The 23,054-nt window shown below is 37.3% G+C and overlaps 1 protein-coding gene across 3 annotated transcripts in view; it reads right to left on the minus strand.

Annotated features, from left to right (window-relative positions):
• EBF1 (EBF transcription factor 1) overlaps nt 1–23,054 on the minus strand; it is a 453,310-nt gene that overhangs the window by 24,171 nt on the left and 406,085 nt on the right. For all 3 annotated transcript variants that reach the window (XM_036752357.1, XM_036752356.1, XM_036752355.1), the window contains exon 11: nt 11,083–11,171. In XM_036752357.1, the coding sequence (XP_036608252.1) occupies nt 11,083–11,171 (89 nt within the window). The remainder of the gene's footprint in view (nt 1–11,082; nt 11,172–23,054) is intronic.

Raw genomic sequence — 23,054 nt, forward strand, 5'->3', positions numbered from 1 at the left:
CTCCAAATGAAGAATTTCAATGGGTTTTGAAGTCATTTATATTTTTTAAAAAATATGAATAGTTTTCAAGAAGAACTAGTTAGCATCAAGAAAGACAGAAATTTATTGGCCAAATTTCAATAAAAATCCTCTCAATAACTGGTGGATGAGTCTAAAAAAATGAGTACCATGATTTTTTTTGGAGAGGGGAAGGCAAGGCAATTGGGGTTAAGTGACTTGCCCAAAGTCACATAGCTAATAAGTGTGTCAAATGTCTGAACCCACATTTGAACTCAGGTCCTCCTGATTCCAGGGCTGGTGCTCTACTCACTGTGCCACCTAGCTGCCCTGAGGTGATTTAATAAGCACAGCCTTTGATACAATTCTATCATTTGGATCTTCATATTTCTGTGAGTTGTCTATTTCAGTTACGACATGAAAACCAAGTATTGAGACAAATTTACTTAGAACTAGACCTTCAAATTATTGTATAGCAAAGCATTAAACTAAGCTTGTTTAAAAATGAAGCACATTAATCACATTGACCTCACAAAAATATCATTATTAATATTTTACAGAGCAAAGTATTTTGTAATGTTAATAAAATATTATTTTGGAATATGGTTTCATTCCTTTAAATTTCTATTTTATGTAACTTATAATGTATTATTAGTAGAATTATAGTATTATTAATAGAATTATTATATTAATAGATTTAGAATTAATAGAATTATTAGTACAGTGGCACACGAACATAACTTATGATAAGAAAACGCAGTACACATTTGGGGTACATGTTCAAAAATTTTTTACTGATAGAATACTGTATCAAAAAAAGTTTAGAGACCAATGAGGCTGGATTTTTCATGTTATCCTGTACCTCCTTGTATCTACTCATTATGTTTTCTTTTGTTATGTATGATTTGTTTGGTAGTTAGTTGGTTTGTCTGTCCATGTCTGTCCTCCCCATCCAGGCAGCAAACTCCTTGAGGTCAAGGCATATGTCATATAGGATTGTGATGCTTTAGAAAGAACACTTGATCTGGAGTCAGGAAACATGAGATCTATTTCTGTATATGTTACAATTTTATTTTTTACCCATGTTACTACGAGCACATTACCTGACATTTCTCAATCTCAGTTTACTATTCTGTAAAGAGGATATAGTAAAAAAAAGTAGCTGTGATGAAAATATTTATAAATTGCAAAGCACTATATGAATGGAAGCCATTATGCACCTATGTGTCTCCTTTGCTTCGCATAATGTTTTGTACATGGTAGGCATTCAAATACTTGTTGGATTTTAAAATATATATAAAAATGAAATCAGGATTGATTCTGATTTAGGTTTTCTGACTATATTCCGACTGCCTATTTTGCTCTGCTGATAAGGAAATCAGCATTTTCATCTATTCCCAGAGACAGAAACCTTGGACTTCCTTGCTATAAATATATTAGATTTTCAAGTTTAACCTTTTAGTGTTTCACTTTATAAATAATTCCTGGGGATTCCAAATAATTCATTTTTACATACCATAACTGAATAAAATTGTGAACCTGGCACAGATGCTATCTTCAAGGATGTTGGGTTTGAACTACGGTTTCCCTTCCCTTTGTGTTTGCATATCTTAATGATGTTCTGATAGGTCCCCCAGGCCAATAATAGGATCATTGATTTAGAGCTGGAAAAGACTTCTAAGTCATCTAGTCCAACCCCCTCTTCTTAGGGATGTGGAAACTGAGGCCAAGAAGGATTAAGTGAGTTGCTCGGGGACACCCAGGTGCCAACATTTGAACCCAGGACTCCTAATTCTAAATTGAGCACTCTTTCCCTTGTTCTAAGGCTATTCTTCCTCTAATGACATACTTCTCTTTTTTATGTCTCTCAAGATTATAATATCCTAAATTTAGAGCAGGAAGGTATCTCAGAGGCCATTGATTCTGAACCCATCAAGGTTAAGTGAATTGTCTGGGAATGCACAGGACTAACACAGAATTTGCACTCACAACTCCCTGACTCACTGCCCAGTTCTCTATCCACACTACAATCTACTTGTTTCAGGTACATATAGAACAGTGTTCAGAAATATGTGTTGAATTGAATGAGGTTCATTCTCCTTTACCATATTTTTCTAGGTGGTATCATAGCTGGGAGCGCTCTGATGGATATATCATTTCATCCAAAATCCTTACCACTACCACCACCACTCCCACCCCCCATTTTCCAGATAAGGACACTAAAACAAGGAAAGGTAGAAATAATTTGCCCAGTCAGGTAACTAGTAAGGGCAAAGCTAGTAGGAAAAACCTGCTCTTAAGAATTCAAATCCAGTATTCTAGCCATACTTTAGAATAGAACTATTTTCATATTAAAAAATCAGTAAAATGAGAAACGTAGGAGAAATCATCAAAGCGACACTTCAGTATGGCTTTTCTTCTGGTCTACAGTGGAATTTCCCAAATGTGCATTATTCTAATAATCTGAAATGCCCAAAACAAAGCTTACCAGAAGACCAGAATGTTTCAGTGTCAGATTTTAAACACTATTCATAAGCCCTACAACTGAGTAGAGTCACTTACATTCCATGATGGTTGTAATTAAACGGGTTTCTCTTGAAAGGGACATTCTCATTATAACTAAGGGCCACTTTGAACTAAATTGAAATGAAAAGGAGGAGCATAGATTAGGTGCAGGTAACAAGCAGTTATTTCTAGGGAGGCATAAAATGACAAACGTGTTAACAATTATATTTTATAACCCTGCATTCTGAAGATTTTATAGTATTTTTATTATACTAGGAGCTTCTATGGAAGTTGTGACTACTATACAGTGCATTGGTGATTATTCATGTATTTAAAAAGAGAAGTAGCCCACCAAACACCACTGGCTGAAAAATTAGCAGAAATTAATACAAGCCAAAAGCTGAATGACCATATTTTCTGTTGACACAACCTCAAAAGCATTCTCTGGTGCTGAGAAATAGAGTTTCTTAAATTTCTCTGCTTTCCATTTTGCTTTTCTGTTCGGTTTAAATGAACAGCCCCTTTTCTTCTTGCATCTATTATTGTATCATCACCCAGGAATATGAATGTAGGCTGAAATCTTCACAGAGTCGATATGAAAAGCTTAGTCTTGCTTACAAAGACAGTGTGAGATTGCTTTGTGTCATACTTAGAGCAGGTTGTAAGCTAATGCAGCTATATCAACATAAGACTACTAACTTACATGATTGACTTTCACCAAGGAAAGAAAAGGCTGTTCTCAAACAGACTGTTATTGCCTCAATGGAAGGGGGAAAAAATCAATGAAAGTAAAATGAACAAGAGATTTTGTCTGAGTTGCAGTTAATACCACTGAAGAGCTATGGATATTAAAAGGTCAACAAATAAATTAGTCAGAGTGTTATGAAATGAATGATTTGGCTTATAATTTTATTGAGTGAAAATTGTTCACTGCCTATTAGACCAGGTAATTTTTATCTGTGGTGCCTCAATTACTGTTCCGTAAGCAATAATATAGTTGTAAGAGCTGCAGGTTCGATCGAGTGACCTCTGAGAAGCTGGCTAGGACAGATGACTTTACTATGATGGATCACCAGTCTTGATCTCCAAGAGGTGCCAAGCCTTCCCTTCCTGCAAGGGGATCTCATAAAAGAAACATTATGGCTTGATTCATTTTACCAAAAGAGTTGGCTTTTCAAATGTCAGCAGTTAAGTATAGGTTGTAAAACAAGGTATTCCTGAAAAGAATTATGACAATGGCTTTTTTTTTGAGGGGGTGGTGCTTCTACTATTGTTTCCTGAGTGGCATCATTCTCATTGGTAAATGGAAGTCTGAGGTAGATTCTTCCCCCATGCCATGTAAATACATATACACAAAGGTGTACTAGGCCTGCTTGGGGTCAGAAGGAGGAATCTGGTGAATTGTAGTTTTATTGTTCAACTTTATCATCCTGGTTGAAGGCCAAAGCTCAAGGGTACTAGTTACACTAATCCTTCTGAATGGTTTTGTATCTCATCTCTCTGAGCCAGTCATGGGTCTCCAATGAAAGAAAAATAGAAGGCACCAGGCCTTAATCATACTCAAGATGTGTTACAATAATAGGATATTAGAACTGTAAGGGACCAAAGAGATCATTGAATCCAAACCCTTTATTTCACAGAGGAAACACCTGCAGTACAAAGATCCATGATCCCCATGGGTTAGTGACAGAAACTGGGACTAGATTCTAGGATTCTCAACTCAGTGCTTTTCCTACTATGTCACACAACATCTCTGGATTTTTCAAATATTTGACCATTTTTTTTACTTGTAAATTTCACACATCTATCTTCTGGGATTTGAATAAAGAATGTCTGTACTGAATTATTATGTTGCTCAGGCCTAGGATAGTGAACTAAAGTGAAGACCACCTACCCTAAGCTCTTTGAGTTTTGCTTTCTTGAACTAAAAATGGTGAATTGCTCCATCAAATGAGCATTTTATTACCTATTATTTATCAATGGTGCATTTTATTGTTTTTACATCTATAAAGTCTGAATTTTCTTCTGTGTATGTTCCTTGTTATTGCTTCTAAATCATCATTAATTGTATTAAATGTTCCCATATGCAGAGGGCCACACACACACACACACACACACACACACACACACACACACTCCTTTTTTCATGTAAGGAGCTTCTGTGCTAAAACAAGAAATGTTTGTGTAGAAAAACTCTACTGCTGTGATAACTGGACTGCTGACTCCATCTTCTGATTGTCCATAAACAAATCAAAGCAGAGGATTATCTCCAAACTCTCCTCCATTTTCCAAATTACACCACCACTAGAATTCAATAATAATAGGAGGGAAAGAGGAAAAGTGAAGTTTCTTTTGCAAAATTATATGCTCTTAGAGTTTTATCTAAGATTTACATTCTTAGAGTTCAATGAAGATTCGTGGTAACTTAAAAGTGGTTCCTTTTTTGGTTCAAAATTAGATATTTTAGGACAAAATAAAAGAGAGGACATCTAAAGGGAACAGAAGGAATAGATACCACAAGGCACTTGAAACAAATATATCACTACCACTAGGCACTGAATTTGACTGTTTTGTGGAAACCTAAGGAAAATACATTGAGTTATACAACTTTTATCTTCTCACAGGAGAAAGCACAGATTGATAATTTTTTTGGAAGTTAATTTAATTCACACAGGAATTTTTCATAAAATGTGCTCTCTCTTTGCTTTCATCTCTTTGAGCTAGGCCTCACATGTATCTTGTGTCCAAAGTTTTAATATTCTTATCTAATTAAAGAAAGAAAAACATAGGGTCTTACATATTCTTTAATCTAAGGGGCGTCTGATTCTTTCCTGGAACCTATAAACACCATAAGTTGTGAATGGCACGTTCTTCTGCTCATGGCCCTGTGGTTATACAACATTTTCTTGCCTTTGTTTTCACTAATGTCGCTGCCAATCTGAACTACTGATAGTTCTTGCATAGAAGACAAAAACAATAAAAGAATAATTAGGCTACACTGTATATTGCTAGCTGTTTTATTTTGCCCCGACACTGCATTTGTGATAAATCACCAAGCCCCAATGCTCTTGAGAGAAGGTGGCTTTTCAGTTTCGTCTCCTTCACTGAGCAAAGGAGTTGTGTGTGACTCCCGTCTGAATTTCAATTCTGAAAGTGTACAGTCGAACTGAATAATATTTGGCACAATGCAGGGTACAACTGAGCCACTAAATGGCTGATTTACTAAATTATTATTAGATGAGCCCTTGCTGTTCCAAATGAAAGTGCAGTCACTGTCTTCCTTCATGGTGTGTTCAAATTGTTCTGTGTTTAAATATTCAGCATGAGGCTAATGTGAACTGATGAACTGAGACTATAAACATTCACTTTCAATACAGATAGAGAGACAGAGATGCAACATATCATGGGGCCTGTGGAGGTGAAAATGATTTATATTTAAGGATGTTGCTGCCTACTTCCATTACTTTAAGGTACTCTTAATTAGCACGGTGTTTGAAATGACTAATTTTGAAATGCAGGCAAAACAGCCTAGTGGCTATGGAACACCAGAGGCTGGGCTTATTTCTCTAGCCTTTCATTTTATTCCCATGCCAACACTGATAACTTTATTGCCAAAGCTGGGATATCAGATTACAACTGTACGGGGTGGTGTAATGGGAGAGCTATCTAACCACTACCCAGCCTGTCCCCTTAAACAGATATAGGGGGAAAATACAAAACCTCAAACTCTACTCCCATACCTCCCTCTTCTCCATGGATCAACACCATGGTTCCTTTACTGCCACCTGCTGGAGCTGACAGTAACCCTTTGTCATTTCTGAAGACCAAGCCCCATCGCTTAGAGGGCAGTTACAGGCAACCACTTAAAATACTGTGATCACTTACAGTAGATTAGAATTTTTTATTGGTACTGTGTTGCCATAACAACATAAAGACAGCAGATGACTTAAGCTAAGCTTGCAAAGCAAAAGGCTGCTCATCTGGCAGTTAAAATGAATACAGTTCACTTCACAAGTTTCCCATATGGACCCTTAGTGTATGGTAATGAGGAGACCATATGGTGAGAGAAAAAAATGCATAGAGAACAATTGTGTTCTACTGGCTGAGTGAACTGAGTAGAAGTCATGAGAAAGACTGAATGAGATATTCTGGCATGCTCTTTAGCTCAAGGTTGGGGTTTGTTTGGGGGTGGGGTTTTTTGCTTTGGGTTTTTTTTTTCTTTATTTTATTTTAATTTTTTCCACTGGGTTCTTCTTTTTTTCTTAACCCACTCCTTTAATATGTGGAGCATAGAAATGACAAACATGTTGCAAATTTTGCACCATATCTCATCATAAACTGTCAGCGGTGTTTGCAAATCAGACTTGCAAGATCTTTTTAAATGTGTTATTCTTAAAAGGCAACGGTACTAAGTTTTTAGACAAAGTGCAGGAAAATTTAAGCACTTCTGACAAGCAGAAACATTAACAGTAATCATTTTTTAAAAAAAATACTCGCATCTTTTGCCTTTGTGTTTAGCTGTAAATAACACTAAAATGTATAAAAGCTTTAAAGTAAAAAAATGCAATAAATAGTTTTTATTTTGTTCCCTAAAGGATAAAAAATGTGCCAAGCTATCTATGTGCTTTATCTATATATACATATATAGAGATAGGTAGGTACTATTCTACTTACTACTAACCAAACCTCAAACCTGGTAGGACAGCTTGCTAAAGGCTGTAAAGTCAATTTTGTACTACACATGCTTCATAAAAGATGAATATAAATGCATTAGTTAGATACGGTGAGCTAAATTAGAAGGTCAGGCAGGGCTGGAAGGGCTGAAAAATCACACAACCAATGACTGTAATTACTCTTTTTTTAAGTCTATTAAGTGGTGTTGTTCTATCAAGGCTCTGGGGTATAGGACATGAGGTACAAGATAAAGTAATGTGTATTTATTACTCCCACAGGATCAATTTACTAGATATTTTCAGCCCCATAAAGCAAAATACACAAATACAGCCTTTGTTACTTTTCCTCAAACTGCTTTATTTTCTTTAAAAGAGTGACTGCTCCCCAAAAGAAATATCTTTACCATGTTGAATTCTTCCCCATACAACCTCCTCTACCCCCATCTCAACCCCTCCCTGTGGTGAAATAGGAGAGAGATAATGAGACTATGTTAAGTAGGGTGAGGCCTAGAGGGAATGGGTCAGAGAGGATGATACTCTACAATCCTCGTCCTTTGCGGAGGAGAGCTGAAGGAACTGCCTGGTAATCAGCCAAGGAGAGAGAAAGGAGGTTAAAAAAAATTCGCTTCCCTCCCCAAGACACCACTTACAGATTCCACTTCGGCTAGGGATCCTTAAGCTCAGGACCTCCGCACAAATGCTGAGAGACTCACTTACAAAGACAACTCACCAAAAGGGCATAGGGATACTGCCAGTCTTCAGGAAAAAAAAAAAGACAACGGCTCCTTGCCAAATTGCAAGGGATCACCACATGTCCTTCAGCTGTTGACACTGCACAGTTTCTGAGAACCCTCCCTCCAGACCTCTACCATCACCACAGTGTGTGAAGTATATCCAACTTTCCCCTTGAAGTTGGTCACATACCCCTCTCCCTCATGCTAGGTACGAATTTGGTGACTGGGGGAAGCCTGCTTGTGAAAAGCTATGATGACTGGTATGATTTCTAAGCTCTGTCCTAACCTTTTGTGTGTGTGTGTGTGTGTGTGTGTGTGTGTGTGTGTGTGTGTGTAAAATCATACACTCTACCTAGGCCTAGCATAATTACATTATCTTTGTATGTGTACAACAGATGTTTATTAGGATGGCTTCTAAGGAGCCAAACCTTTTACATGAGAAAGTAATTATCGTTTTCTCATCTATAAAATGGGGATACTGATATCTACCCTTCTTTGAGATTATTTGATAAATAGTTTGAAAAATTATGAAATACTGCATAAAGGTGTTACAATGGTGAACATAGGATCACAACTTGGAGCTGGAAAGGACCTTAGATGCCATTGAATATAACCTCCCTATTTTCAGATGAAGAAACTGAGGCATAGATAGACTCTGAAGCTCATTGGAATCTTCCTGTTTCCAAATCTGATTCCTTTATTCACTATTCTATGAAGCCTCCATTGATGATGGAGAATTGACTTGCTCATCTTTAATTTTAGCTTTTCCCATCATTAATCCCTAAATAGGTTTACCACAAATTTTAGTTTTTCAAATCTATTTCTAACTACTAAAACACACTTGCTTTCCATATACTAACAGTTACTGACAGTGCCTGTTTTGGAAGGCTGAGGTTGAGTTCATTCTTAACATAATAGCAAAAAATGGTAGGATAAAGTTATACACGTCTTGAATCTCTCCAATCCCTGCTTATTTATTCTTCTCTCAAATATTAAGGGGTCAATAATCTCTTTTTTTGGCAGGGGGAGGATAGCCTCTTGTTAAAAAGCCTGATTATTTAAAAGGCTTTATATCAGCTACAGGGTGCCCTCAATTTTTATACTCAAAACTTTGAGCCCAGAGCCAAACTTCTATGGCCTCTAAAGCAAAAAAACACAAATTCTGCATTCTATCACAGAGAAATGAGAGCCACATCATAATGACATTTTTAATTATTAAAAAAAATGCACCATCCAAAGCCCATAATCCTTTTTCTGTTCTCATTTTCATTTAGGAATAAGGAAAGTCATTCTCCCTGGCCTAGGTGCATCTCATTGATTTCACATACCTTCACCAGTAAACTCAATTATTTTCCATTTAGCTTGGAAGAGGAGGAGGCAATTTAAAGTAAGTAAAAGATCCAATCCTTGATTTTGAGGTGTTAGAGTATATTCATGTGATTCCATGACAGCTATAATTTACATAAACTAGTGTCACCATCCAATCCTGGCCTATAGAAGCTTAATCATCTCTGAGTGCAGCCACCCCATTTTAATTAAATCTGATGGGCTAAAAAAAGTCCTAGAGTGGACATTAGGCCCTACCTAGAAAAAAAAATTCATAACTATCAGGCAAGAGCCTCTCCTGAAGTGTAAATAAATGGGAGTTTGTATTAGATGGCCTATAGAACCCTTACAGTCTGGATTTGTGATCCTAAGACATAGTTTTCATTTGATTAACTGTACACCATTGAAGCAAATACGAAAGTATTTGGATCACCATAATTTAAGATAAATTATCTTAATTTTCCCCATAAGATATCCACAGGAACACGTTAGGACCAGACAGAGCTAAAAATAAATGTTCCCACTGCATGTCTGAGTAATGGAAAAAGACTGTCATTCATGACTATAAATTAGATTATTTAATTGTTCACTGAGAACGTCAGAAAGAGGTAAGGGTAGGAGAAGGAATCATAAAAAAGAAGACTTTATTTAAAAGAAAAGCTGTGACTAAACTGACAGAGTAAAATTAGGACTTTCTCCAGCACAATGCTTCCAAGGAGTTCCACCAAAGTGAAGAGAACCGAGTCCTTGAGAGAACAAGTAAAATGCCCATCCTAGGTGAAGGCTAAGGGGTTCACATCTCTGCTACCGGTCAAACACAGCTGCCTTCTGGAAGGACAACATCCTTCAGAGCCAGAGAAGCTATCAGACCTTTATAGTTCTGATCACCAAGGATGTCCAGCACTCAAGAAAGACAATGAGTCTTAAGAACAGTATGATATTAGAACATCAGAATGCAATAGATACATTTGAAAGATTTCTAAACTAAGGGACTCTGCTACAGCTGAATGCTTCCAGTTTCATTTTTTTTCGTCTGTTTCTGAAATGGGCTGACATAGCTGAGATATAACTTATCCAGCAAATGGAAAAAAAAACTTTTTTAATTTGACTTAAACACAATGCAGTTTCTATATAATTTCTGCGTGGGTTAGTAATGGAAATTTTACTTTGAAGTCACAGGTTTGGTATTTGTTCAAAAATTTGAAACTAGAATGATCCTTGAAAGTCATTTAGTCTAACTTTCTCAAATGAGTAAACTGAGGTACGGAGAGAGAACTGGTCTTTTTATCCCTTTCCATTAAGTCCTATCACTGATAACATATTATTATGAGGACCAAAAGCATTTAGTGTCTATACAATTCATTTGACAAAGTCCTGCCTTGTGTCACATTTTCTATTTTTTTCATGTTCGTCTTGTCTGTACAACTGGATTTTAAAGTTCTTAAGGAAGAGCACCATGTCCCTTTTGCACGAGGCAGTGTGTGTGTTAGATGCTGTTTAGTCAATGCTCAGTCACCATTTGTGGATTGGAGGGCATGATAGTATGAGAAAGCAGTGAAAAGATGTCAAGGCTGACATTTTATACTCATTTCTGGTCTCTTGCTCTCTCATGCAAAGGTTTCTCTACTGTATACTGTAACTAGATTGTGAGCTCCTGGTAAGAGGCCAAAACATTGTATTTTTTGGTATACCACAGTAAAATGGCACATAGTGCTTGGCACAGAATAAAAGCATGTTAAATACTTCTTCCTTGGCTATTAAGAACAAATTGACATCAACGGCGAATTTCACCTTGAACCATCCACATTTTGACATATCATAAGTGAAACACTAGAAGGTGTCCTGACCTTTGGCAAGCGCTCGGGGTCACCGGGGTGCCGGGGAATGACCTTCTGTAACCTCTGGAAACCATAATCAATGGTGGGTTCATTGAGAGCTGCAAGAGAGAAAACACAATTAGAGGATGTGCAGGAAAACAAAGCACTTGGTTTTCTGACCCGACAATGAGGGGACAACAGTGGCAGCTAAAAATCCTGGCTGGCTCTTTTGATCCTAGATGAGCCCCCAGCATCAAGGCTGAGTTCAAAGACAGTTTGAGGTGAGATGTGAGGATTTGGCTTAATCAGATACTAAACCCCACCTGCTCCAGCCTATATGATGGCGTTTCTGCAAGTGCAGGGACTTTGTAAATAATGCCAGAATTAGACAATTGTTTATCTGCAAAATCCCAGGCATGAATTATTTGATAAAATACTTAGCACCCCCTCCCCCAACATTTTCACATTCTAGGAAAAGTCCTTTTTGATTAGAAGCTATATGCCAAATGCAAAAGAATCATTCATGTTGCTAGGTATTGTTAAAGTATTGGATATAAAACCCTCCTATGCACTGTAAGGACAGATTTTTTTTTTATTGAACCACAAGCTTGCTATGGTTTTTTTGTCATTTAGGGAAAAAAAAATCCAACCTCTGCTAAAAGCCACAGTTTATATCCTCTAAATCCTCTATTTATTATATAAAATGTTTAATAGTCTCTTTGAACGGAGGCTGATTCTCAAGAAATTCAGAGTAGTCAGACTTGATGTTAGCTTGCTAAATGGAACAATGGGCTTTGTTCTAACCATATCGACTGCTAGACATTCAGTCTTGGTGCATCTCCATCTTGGTGCTCCCACCCCATAACTAGTTTGAACATCAAGCTGACATGGCCCACTTGGATCTACCTATTATTCATGTGGACAAAGAATGGGATTCTCCTTGAAACACTAAAGCCCCTTGTCTGGGAGAAAGTGTGAGCTCCATCGCCTTCTCATACCCCATAAAGTAAAAATGGTTTCTTTTTTTCCTCTCACAAAACTTTTAAAATTATAACCAAAGCAATCAGCATGGTGTTTTTTCATGCTGAATATAGAGGCACTATTTGTGTTCTTGACATCCATCTATACATTAAAAACAAGTTACTATATGCTGTACTTAAAATGCATTTCCATTAACCTAAATTTTAAAAGTACTATTGAAAGTACTACCAACTTTAAAAACTGTATTAAATTCAAATAGGTCCCAAGGCTAATGGAAGCAATTTGTATACCAACCCAAACTGACTGGCCCACTTTTCAAAATACAGGTATGATAATCTTGTGGTTTTAAAAGGACATTTAAATTGAAAGACTGTGAATTTAGTACATAATTATACCAATAGAACCCTTTAACTTGTCAACTTGTAAATCTAAAAGGCTATCAATCATTTCCAAAGAGGAAATAAACCTTAAAATTCCTTGATTGACAGTGCTTACTTTTTATGTAAAAAAAAAAAGGAAAGAAAAAAAGGCAGCGTAAAGTGGTCAGAAATCCATTTACAAAAGTACATTGTTTTACATAGGTGAGTAAAAAGCCAATAATTACACCTCCAAAAGACACATAAATCAGAGTAAGTACTTTTTCTTCACTTATATATTTTAAGTTGGAGTGAACTTCAGATAACTTTTTATTAAAAATACTTTTTTCAAATGCTATGCTTATTGAAATTGTTAATAGAGTAGCATTTTCATTTAAGATAGTGTAATCATTTTTGCAAATATGAGACTTAGCCATTTTTCCACCTACCAAACAGTAAACTTTCAACCTGTCTCTTGTGGAAATTAACTAAAATTACACCCAGGTGTACCAAATCTGTCTATCTATAAGAGTGTATGAGTTAAGGCACAATATTTATTATTCCTCCCATTTTATGAATTACTTTCTAAACCCTTGAGGAGAATTTTTTTTTTCAAATTAGACTTGCAGAGAAAAAGCCATGGAGCTCTTTATGCAGCAAAGCTGTTACTCGTAAAATCGTCGGCATTTAATCAAGGAATACACAAGCTTGATGGAAATGAGCACCCAGGTGTAAGTTATTTTCCTGTTTCCATCACTATAAGCTAATTGCCAACAAAATACATCTTATATTTTTAGCAAAACATTTGAACTGTACTTATAATAGTTTTAGTAATTAAATTGATCGTTTTAATAACCACATAACCTAAAGATTCTAAAACTTCAGATTCTTGTTTTAAACAGACACCAATAAAGTCTGGATGGTTAAGGTTTTCTTTTTTTTTTTAATTTCCTATAATGAGTTCCTACTGTGTCAACAAACCTTTGGTTGTTAATTGGATGATTGTCTGATATATCTTAAGAGGAATTTGTTTCTCTGGCCAGACTGCCAGCTTAGAGCAAAATGATCGACACTTAATATCAGCAATTAAAAGAACCTGTTCAAATATCATATGGAACTCATAGCTTGGGGAAGCCTAAAGAACATTTTTACCAGGGAAAACTCACTCAGCTGCTGCAAAGAGTAATTGAATTAGATGCATTTTAACATCATTATTCAAAGAAAAATAAACATACCATAGAGAAGCATACTACATGATATAAAGGGAATATTTCAGACTGTAAGACAAAGCCTTTTAATTTATTTCCCATACCTTCATGTTTGCTCTATGCTCGTATTTTACGCCATGTTAACTCACAAACTACCTGCCACCCATTCCTAAATCTCCCCCAATTTGTGCACATAAAATTACAAAAAACTCTTAGTATTCCAGGGCTGCAAACTAGAGTAAGAGGTCAAATGCCAGTGCAACAAATTAAAAGTTATTGACTAGATTCTCTGATTGTATTGACTTTTGCTTAAAATAAGTGAACCATCCATTGATGAAGACTTAGAAATCTTTTGTTATTTACAGTGATGTTCATCGTAAAAAAAAGAATTTGACCCATATGTAACAAACAATGACACAGGAAACCAGACCATATTCTAACCAGACTCTATTCTAAACTACCATCATAGCTTCTTAGAGTTCACTGAATCCAACCATTACCTACATCCCCACTAAATGGTCATCCAATCTTTGCTTGAAGACCTCTGATTGAGAGAATTATTACCTCCCTAGGACCATTCTATTTTTGAACAGCTCTCATTGCTAAGAAGGTCATTCCTATATTGCCCCCAAAATCCGTCATCTTATCAATTCTACCCATTGGTCCTAATACTGCTTTCTGGAGCCATAGCAAAATTAAGCTATTCTCTTCTCCACATAAAGCAACAGGTTATACAAAATAATAACATAGCTTTTAGTCATAATATAATGAGCAAATTATAAAAATGTGTAACTATTCATCATAATAACTCTGGAAATTACTGAAATTCCAAAAAAGCAAAGGAATTCTAGGGGATATCGTAGAATTTTGTGGTAGACAGAGATTTATAGGCAGGGATCTGTATGGGATCTATAGGGACCAAAGGCAGGGGTTCTTAGCCTAGGGGTCCATGAACTTGGTAGGTTTCTTTCAATACTTCAATAACTGTATTTCTATATAATTCTCTTCTTTTTTTAATCTTGTGTATTTATCTTATAAAGAAACAATATTTTGATAAAGGATACAGAGATTTTACCAGACTATCAAAATGGTACAGGGCACTCCCTACTGTAAAGAATCTAGATAGGCCCAATATTCAGGAATATTAAAAGTAATCAGTACAATAGGAAGAAAGGGTGCTTCCCAGTATGATTTCACTGAATTACAGACAATTATAGGAACTCAGACAAGAAAGAGACAAAGGACCAAAGTGCCAACAGTTGCCCATAAATTTTCACAGTAAAGAAGAAAAGGTGAGTGTCAGGCAACAACGTCCTCCTTGTAAATTTGACCTTAGCATGCAATTAAAGATATTTTCCTGGACTGTTCCAATAGCCTAAGTAGTCGTGAGAGCAATGGACATACACAATAAGTTAGCTACCTAGTCTTACCATCTGGCTTTCCAATCCTAATCTAGTTTAGAAAGCCTCCTAGAAAGCCATGATTAACAGCACGAGAGGGGAGGGGGAATCATTAAGAAAGGGATGTAATGTAATGTAAGAAAGTTAGTAAATATTAAATCAAAATGATGCCTTACCATTGTGTCTTTACTGCTGAAATTTAAGAATATTTCCCTCATTACTAGCCAGGGATCTAGTGATGCATAGAATGGCTGATGGTTATAACATATCTGATATTTTAGCATGTGTCTAAATAATTGCTCAACTTAATGAAAGCAAAAGTCAAAAGAAGGGGAGATTAGTTAACACCACTTTGATACTGGAGAAGGTACTCTTCATACACTATTTGAACTTGGTTTTCCTAGATACTCCTAAAACATTCAACTTTAGACTAAATCTTTTTACCACACTTTTCTCCTTATAGAACATTCACTGAAGGTCAGAGGAGTTTCTAATTCAGACAAGGCATTGCGAAATATATTTCTTGCACAATGCTCACATAGCAATGCTACATTCAGAGAATAGTCTGAGAATAAAAAGTTGATTTTTTATGCAATAAAGCTAATCCTAAGATTACAAAATTCAATTCAGACATATCAAGTAATGAACAAACCCTAACCAAACATGCATATGAATTGTGCTTGGTTATTAAAAAAAAGCCACTTCACAAATGCATCAAATAAATAAAATTCTTTTCAAGGATATTTCTTTGCAAATTAAAATCATTAAGTCAAGACAGATGCATTATTGCTTGGTTTATTTTCTTTACAAACTTTCCTTTTTTTATACTTCTCACTCCCCACTTTCCTCACTCGCTGAATACTTATTCCCAGAAGCAATGGAAATTGAAAGAGGGTGGGGGCTTGAACACCAGGGATGGTGTTCTCAGTGCCATAACATATTTCTGAGGTTTTAATTTCCTTTTTTTAATACTTGTGTGACATGATGTCATTTTGACTGGAAATAAAAAGAAATGCAGATATTAAGGAAGGTAATATTTATATTCTATTGCCATTTAATGTCCAAACAAATATCCAGACTCCACGCCAAGTAATAAATAAAGCCTCATAGCGCAGAGTCAACGATGAAACCAGCACCTGGGTCTCTGTGCTTCCCCAGTGACTGCTCTCCATTTGAACTGAAGGAACAACTGCACAGCATTCTGCTCCAAGGCAGATCCATTCTTGTCATGAACATCATTGCATATGTGTTATGCAAAGTCATTTTTCCCCATAATAGCCTCATTTTTCCCCCAGTCACTAAATTAACATCCAGAGGTAAACAATAAAACAGCAAGTTATCTCTGTGATCCTATCTTTAAAATTGACTTAAAAGTACATAAACCTAAAATGTCAACCAGGCACCTCCGTGCAATCCAGGAATCTGGGTAAATGGAGGGATTTGCTGTACTCCCAGCAGCATGGGTATTTTATTACTTTGCCCAGGCACTCAGCACCTGGCATGTGCATCTCATCATTTCAGTAGAACAAGGGTACACCCCAAATAAACCCACGATCAAATTGTTGCAGACAGTATCTGGAGGCACTTTCGGAATGACATCTTTTTAAAGCTTGGGGGCCCCCTGCATCTCGAGGGTCAGCTGATTGAACCTCTAGAATCTGCGGTAGAATTGGAAGAATGTAGAGCTTATAGACATTCATTTGGAATACCAAAGTGGGTGTAAAAACTGGGCAATACTCTTTGCGATTTTCTTAGTTCTTTTCCTTGATTTGCGTTCACATGTCATTTCACCTTCCTAGTTTTGTGAGCTCCTTGAAGGCAACACTACTTCCTATTCATCTGTTTCCCCCACATTTCTTCCCATTAGGCTACTAACACAATAGACATTCATTGAATGTCGATTATAAGAAAACTATGAAGATATGAGAAGAAGAAGAAGGAAAATTGAGTTCAAGATTTTCCTCTGCTACCTACTAGCTTGTGATACTGGGAAAAATCATTTAACCTCTTAGTGCTTCAGGAAGTGTTTAAATTTATAAGTTGCAGAAGAATTAGAGAAATGCTATAGGAAAAAAATGTTTATATGATGGGAGTTGTCTATACCAATCTATCACAAGTCTGAATTCCAAAATTTTTAAATGTTGATGTTAAATTGAATTGCACTGAATGTGCCTCATTTTTCCTGGTGTCCTTTGTATTTCTCCTTGATTAAGGATGACCCTCCCAGATTTCTATTATCAGTAGAAATCTTTCTACAAAGAAAGTACTTCAAACTACACAAATAACAAGCATAGCTTGTTTTGAGAAGGTGGTCCAAATATAAAAGCTATACAGACTGGAAAGAAGGACACATGAGGGAAAATTTAAGAAATAAAACATGTGAAAAACCTAGAAGAATATGGGATGATGAAATGCAGAATGCTCTCCAAGAAAAGGGAGTGAAATGGAAGAAAGCTCAAATGCCAGCCAAGGGGATGGAAAGAGCTGGATGGATACCATTCGAAATGTAAGAGGATTCAATGAAGAGGAGGTAGAAGAAACAAAAAGTGGTTGCTTGTTTTCAAAGAAAAAAATCACTCAACTTTCCTAATGTGAACAAAATAACTTCTCTGCCATGCAGTCTCCCTATGCTGAAGATTTTTAAAATAGATATTAATTTATCACAATATTTTAAATATACCCTGAGGTCACATAAGATACATTCCCAATAATATGGAAGTGCTTTATAGACATTTTCTCATTGATTTTTTAAAAAAATCCTTGTGGCCTAAGTTATCAAGGGTTGTTACCTCCAACATAGGGTTGCTGAACTTACTTATCTGAGGTCACACAACCAAAATGTAGCAGAAATATAGCTGAAGCATTCTCTCTCTCTCTCTCTCCTCTCTCTGTCTCTCTCTCTCTCTCTCTCTCTCTCTCTCTCTGTCTCTCTCTCCCTCTCTCTCTCTCTCCCTCTCTCTCCCTCTCTCTCTCTCTCTCTCTCTCTCTCTCTCTCTCTCTCTCTCTCTCTCTCTCTCTCTCTCTCTCTCTCTCCCTCCCTCCCTCCCTCCCTCTCTCTCTCTCTCCACCACACTGGTTTCTCTGTAGTGATCCAATTACTACTCCAGAGTAACTCTTTATTATTATTGTTATTATTTACACACATTTCAGTCAGTAACATCTTGATAAGTCCTCATAGCAAATCCAATAGCCAGCCACATTTTAATTAAACCTACATGAAGCATAAGATACTAGGGCTGGCAGGGCTCTCTAGAGAACATCTAGCCCCACCCCTGCCTTCAGAGAGGTGAATGTTTAATAAATCATCCGTAGTCCTCTGCTGCCTTTCCTCTAGGGACAGAGACTCTCCTATCTCTTCAAGATATCATCCCAGTGTGTTTTTATCACTCTGGTGGTAAATACATACATACATGTGGGTGTGTGTATACCATGTGTGTATATATGTACATATATACGTATGTGTGTGTGTATATACATATATATATATATATGTATTCCTTCTGTCCAACTGAGGTCTCATTTTAATTTAAGCCCATTTCCTCTTGTTCAGTCTTCTGAGGACCAAGAGGAGTTATTGTGTGACTGATAGGTCTGAACCGAGCTCTCAAATATTGATTTCCCTTTAGGGGCAACTATGGTTGATGCTGTTGCTCACAGCAAGAAACACATAAAACCAATGCTGCTCATCCGACCACCAGATGGTATTTTCTGGAAAAGTTTAGGGGACCATTTCTTTTTTGGTGGAATCAGTGGAACGATCTATTCGTGAACAGGTCCCTTTGCTGCCCCAGAGGCTAAATTTCTATCTAAAATGGGAAACAGGTGAATACGTGATAATTATGAAAAATTACACTGGCCCATAATTGTAATAAACTTCCTGAGAAAAGTTACCATGTTGTCAACTATGATATTCTCTGAACAGCTTGACCTTCCAGATTTAATTTAGGTCTTCAATCTTTAATCCAAGAGTAAAACTAACATGAAATCCCTCAAGGAAACAGTGGTTTATAGGCTTTCATAAGCTCGTCCCTGCTCCCCTCCCCTTTTGGACTGTCCCTGGTTGGGTGACAATCCCAAGTCTGTTCATTTAGATGAGAAGAAGGATGATTTTAACTATATAATGGATGACTGCATTTAAGCAGTGAAGGCCAACATAGTTTGTCTTGCTTTCCTAACGTTTTAAGGAGAAATCTATAATTCTCCAGCCTCCTGGCATATCTTCTGATTTAACAAGAGTAATATTACTTTCTGTAATTGTTCTTCAGATTTCTTCCCAAAGAGTTTTGACAATAACTGTTATCAGGGAAAAAAAAATCACCCCAGCCTGTCTGATAAACATGTTTTCTTGCCCTCACACCCCAGTGAGTGCTGTGACAGTATACTTTTATCATCTAGCATGTGCTCAGAATGAGCTTAGAACAGCAATTGCCGGGAATAGGCAGGCGATAAACCGCATTGATTTAACACATCTTGTTTTCAATCATGCTCGGATTTTCTGAGCACGCATTTTTCCTGTACTCCAGCTTGTAGCTTTTATCTGACGAGCTGATCCCTTTTCACTGGAAAATGAAAAGGTCGCACAATAAGACACGGTTTACTGGAACTTGAACGCGCACCAGGGAAAGTATTTTAGATAAATACTGTCAGACATAGTGGAGCTGAATTTCAACAACACAATTGCTAAACAACAATACTTATTACTCTCCTAGAACAAGCCTACAAGCGACTTATGGCTCACAGCAGGGGGGAGCACAGAGTCAGGTTCAATAGCTAAGAAAATCTTCCCCGAGTCTGTCTAAAGATGAGGCGTTCCTTTTAACTGACGTCTAGCCCTAACCAAGCACAGGCTCCCGGGCCATTGTGCTACTTGTGATTGCTAATGACACATTTTATGAGATGACTAGCGAACGGGTCCCACTGCTCACAAGTCATTTCCGCTAAGCCGGGATGGGCAGGTTTCAGGACACTTGTCTAATTAAGTTAGAGTATTCCACAGACAGTCAAAGAGGATTCAAGAAATAACCAGAGAAAAGAGAAACTAGAAAACAATCCTGCTAACAAGATAGCAAAGCAAACAAGATAGAATCATCTAAGATGTGGAATAAATAGGTAATTCAGCTACAGTTAAATTGCTTTAATAGATAATATACAAACAGAGTAATGTCACCCATATCTAAGAAGTGTAACATTTCTATAGCACTTAATGGTTTGCAAAGTGATTTCCTTCTTAAAGATAGCCTTGCATGGGCTAAGTAGTGACAGGTAAACCTGAGGCTTTTGACCAAAAACATGTAACTAACAAGTGGCAGATTTAAGCCCAATGTCTTCTGATTTAATGTCCTGTAGTCTTTTACAAGTAGTGTTTTATAGATAAGCAGGCCTTGCAAACAGTGGCTAGCCCAACCTGTGATCCAAATGCTAAGTGGCAAAATGGATAGGGTGCTAGATATGGAATCAGAAAGACCTGAGTTCCAATCCAGGCTCACAATTATTAAGAGCTTACCATATGCCAGGCACTGTTCAGAATATTAGTAAAAACAAAGTCCCTGATCTCAAAGAACCCATATTCTGATGGCAGAGACAACAAGCAAGTAACTATGTTAATACAAAATAAATGTAGTATAAACAGAAGGTAATCTGAGGAAAGGCATTAGCAGGATGGAGGAAGTAAGGAGAGAAAGGCTTCCAGTAGAAGCTGGTACTTGACCCAGATCCTAAAGGAAACCAGGGAAGTTGGAGTGAGGAAGCAAAATATTCCAAGCAAGGGGGATAGCCAGGACAAGACATGGAGCAGGCAGATGGAGTATAATGTGCGATGAGCAGCAAGGCACCCAGTACAGCTGGATCATAGAGTGTGTAGGGGAAAGAATAGGAAGGGACCAGGTGATGAAGAGTTTTAAATTCCAAATAAAGGATTTTATATCTGGTCCTATGGTAATAAGGAGCCACAGATGTTTGTTTAGTGAGTAGGGAGGTGAAATGGTCAGAACTATACTTTAAGAAAATCCCTTTGGCAGCTCTTGGTTTCCAGTTACAGCTCTGCTTGGTCTGAACTCCATGGAATAAAATGTCCCCAAATTGGGTCCCCCCTGGTGTTCTGGGGGGCTCTCCAGCTTCCTTTTGTGTGCTGTCTTTCTCCATTAGATTGGAAGGTCCCTGAGGGCAAGGATTGTCTTTTTTTTTCTTTGTATCCCCAGGGCTTAGTGCAGTACCTCGCATATTTTATTGCTGTTCAGTTGCTCAACTGTGTCCAACTCTTCATAATCCCATTTAGGGATTTTCTTAGCAAATATACTATAGGGGTTTGCCATTGCTTTCTCCAATGGATTAAACCCAAAGTTAAGTGGCTCACCCAAGTTCATACAGTTAATGCATGTCTGAGGCCCAGATTTAAACTCAGGTCATCCTGACTACAGGCCCAATTTTACATCCACTGGGTCACCTAGCTGTCTCAAAAACAGAGGTTAAGTGACTTGCCCAGCGTCACACAGCTAGTAAGTATCTGAGATCAGATTTTAATTCAGATCTTCCTGCTCTAGGCCCAAGGATCTATCCACTAAGCCATCTAGGTGGCTTAATAAATGTTACTGAATTGAATAATGAATTAGGAAACAATATTCTGAGGAGGAGTCCAAAGACTTCACTAGGAGTGGTACAGGGCACAAAAAAGGTAAAGAACCCCTGCTCTAAAGAAGCTAGATCAGCCCAATATTTAGTAATACTGAAAGAGATGAGGACAACTGGAAGAAAGCATGGCTCCCCGTGTGATTTCACTGAACTACAATTATAGGAAGTCCAATGGGAAAGAGACAAAGGAACCAAGGATTCCTTGAAACCCAGGATTGTGATATCAATCAGTAAACATTTACCAAGTACCTACTATGTGCCTGATAGGTGTCTCAGTGGATAGAGGGCTGGGCCTGGAGTCAGGAAGACCTGAGTTCAAATCTGGCATCAGACACTTATACAAGCTGTACAACCCTGGGCAAGTCACTTAAACCTGTTTGCCTCAGTTTCCTCATCTGTAAAATGAGCTGGAAAAGGAAATGGCAAACTACTTTGCCAAGATAATCCAAAATGGGGTCACAAAGAATCAGATACAACTTACAAATTATTGAACAACAAATGACAGCAACACCATGTGCAAGGTACTGTGCTAAGCTCCAGATCTTTTATTATGTGCCAAGAATACAATTAACAGTTACTAAAGCCTTGGTAACTAAGTAATTTGCTCAACCATAACTTAGACAAACAGGATAAAGAAAAGAAAGCTAAGGTCATATCTGAGCCCTACATGGAATTCAGATTCACTTCAGTTCCAGCTGGATCGGTACAACCTACTGGTCATAGAATCAAGGACTCAGAGAACGTCAGATCTAGAAGAGTCCTTAATGATCATTTAGTTCAACCCCCTCATTGTAGTCACAATAACTCATTTTTATAGCCCTGCAAAATTTATAAACATGCCTCACCACAACCCTGTGAGATAGGGAGCACAAGTATTGTCTCCATCTTATAGATGAATAAACTGAGGATCAGAAAGATTGAGTAGACTGTCAAGGTGACATAGCTATTATACGTCAAAGCCCAGCATTTATCTCCTAACTTCAAGTCCAGCATTCTTCACCGACTCCCTAAGACAGTATTCCAGTTCCTTCGCTCCTTTATCTTTGAATTTGGCCAATATCTATTGGTCTCCATGGTGTGGGCCCAATATCTTTTAGTGGGCTTTTGTTTTTACGCTGCCCACCAGATGGATGCACTCAGAACAAAATGGGGGTGGGAGGAGACCATCTCTACCATGTGGCACATTAAAATCATGTGCCTCTCCTAAGTAGGCAAGATTCTAACTTGTGACCAGGAGAGAAAACGTTTCTTTTTGTCCCGAAACCATTTACACAAGGTGCCATGGTACGTGTAACCAGAACTGAATCTGCCCTTTTAATGTTAGTGTACTTACATATGAGTCCCCAGTGTTTTCCAATCAATAGATGTTTAGATAAGTAATTCACTCGTTTTGGAGTAGCAGTTATTGTGTGGGTAACTGGTATGTGGCC

This window comes from Trichosurus vulpecula, chromosome 3 (assembly GCF_011100635.1).
Source record: "Trichosurus vulpecula isolate mTriVul1 chromosome 3, mTriVul1.pri, whole genome shotgun sequence".
Lineage (NCBI taxonomy): Eukaryota > Metazoa > Chordata > Mammalia > Diprotodontia > Phalangeridae > Trichosurus > Trichosurus vulpecula.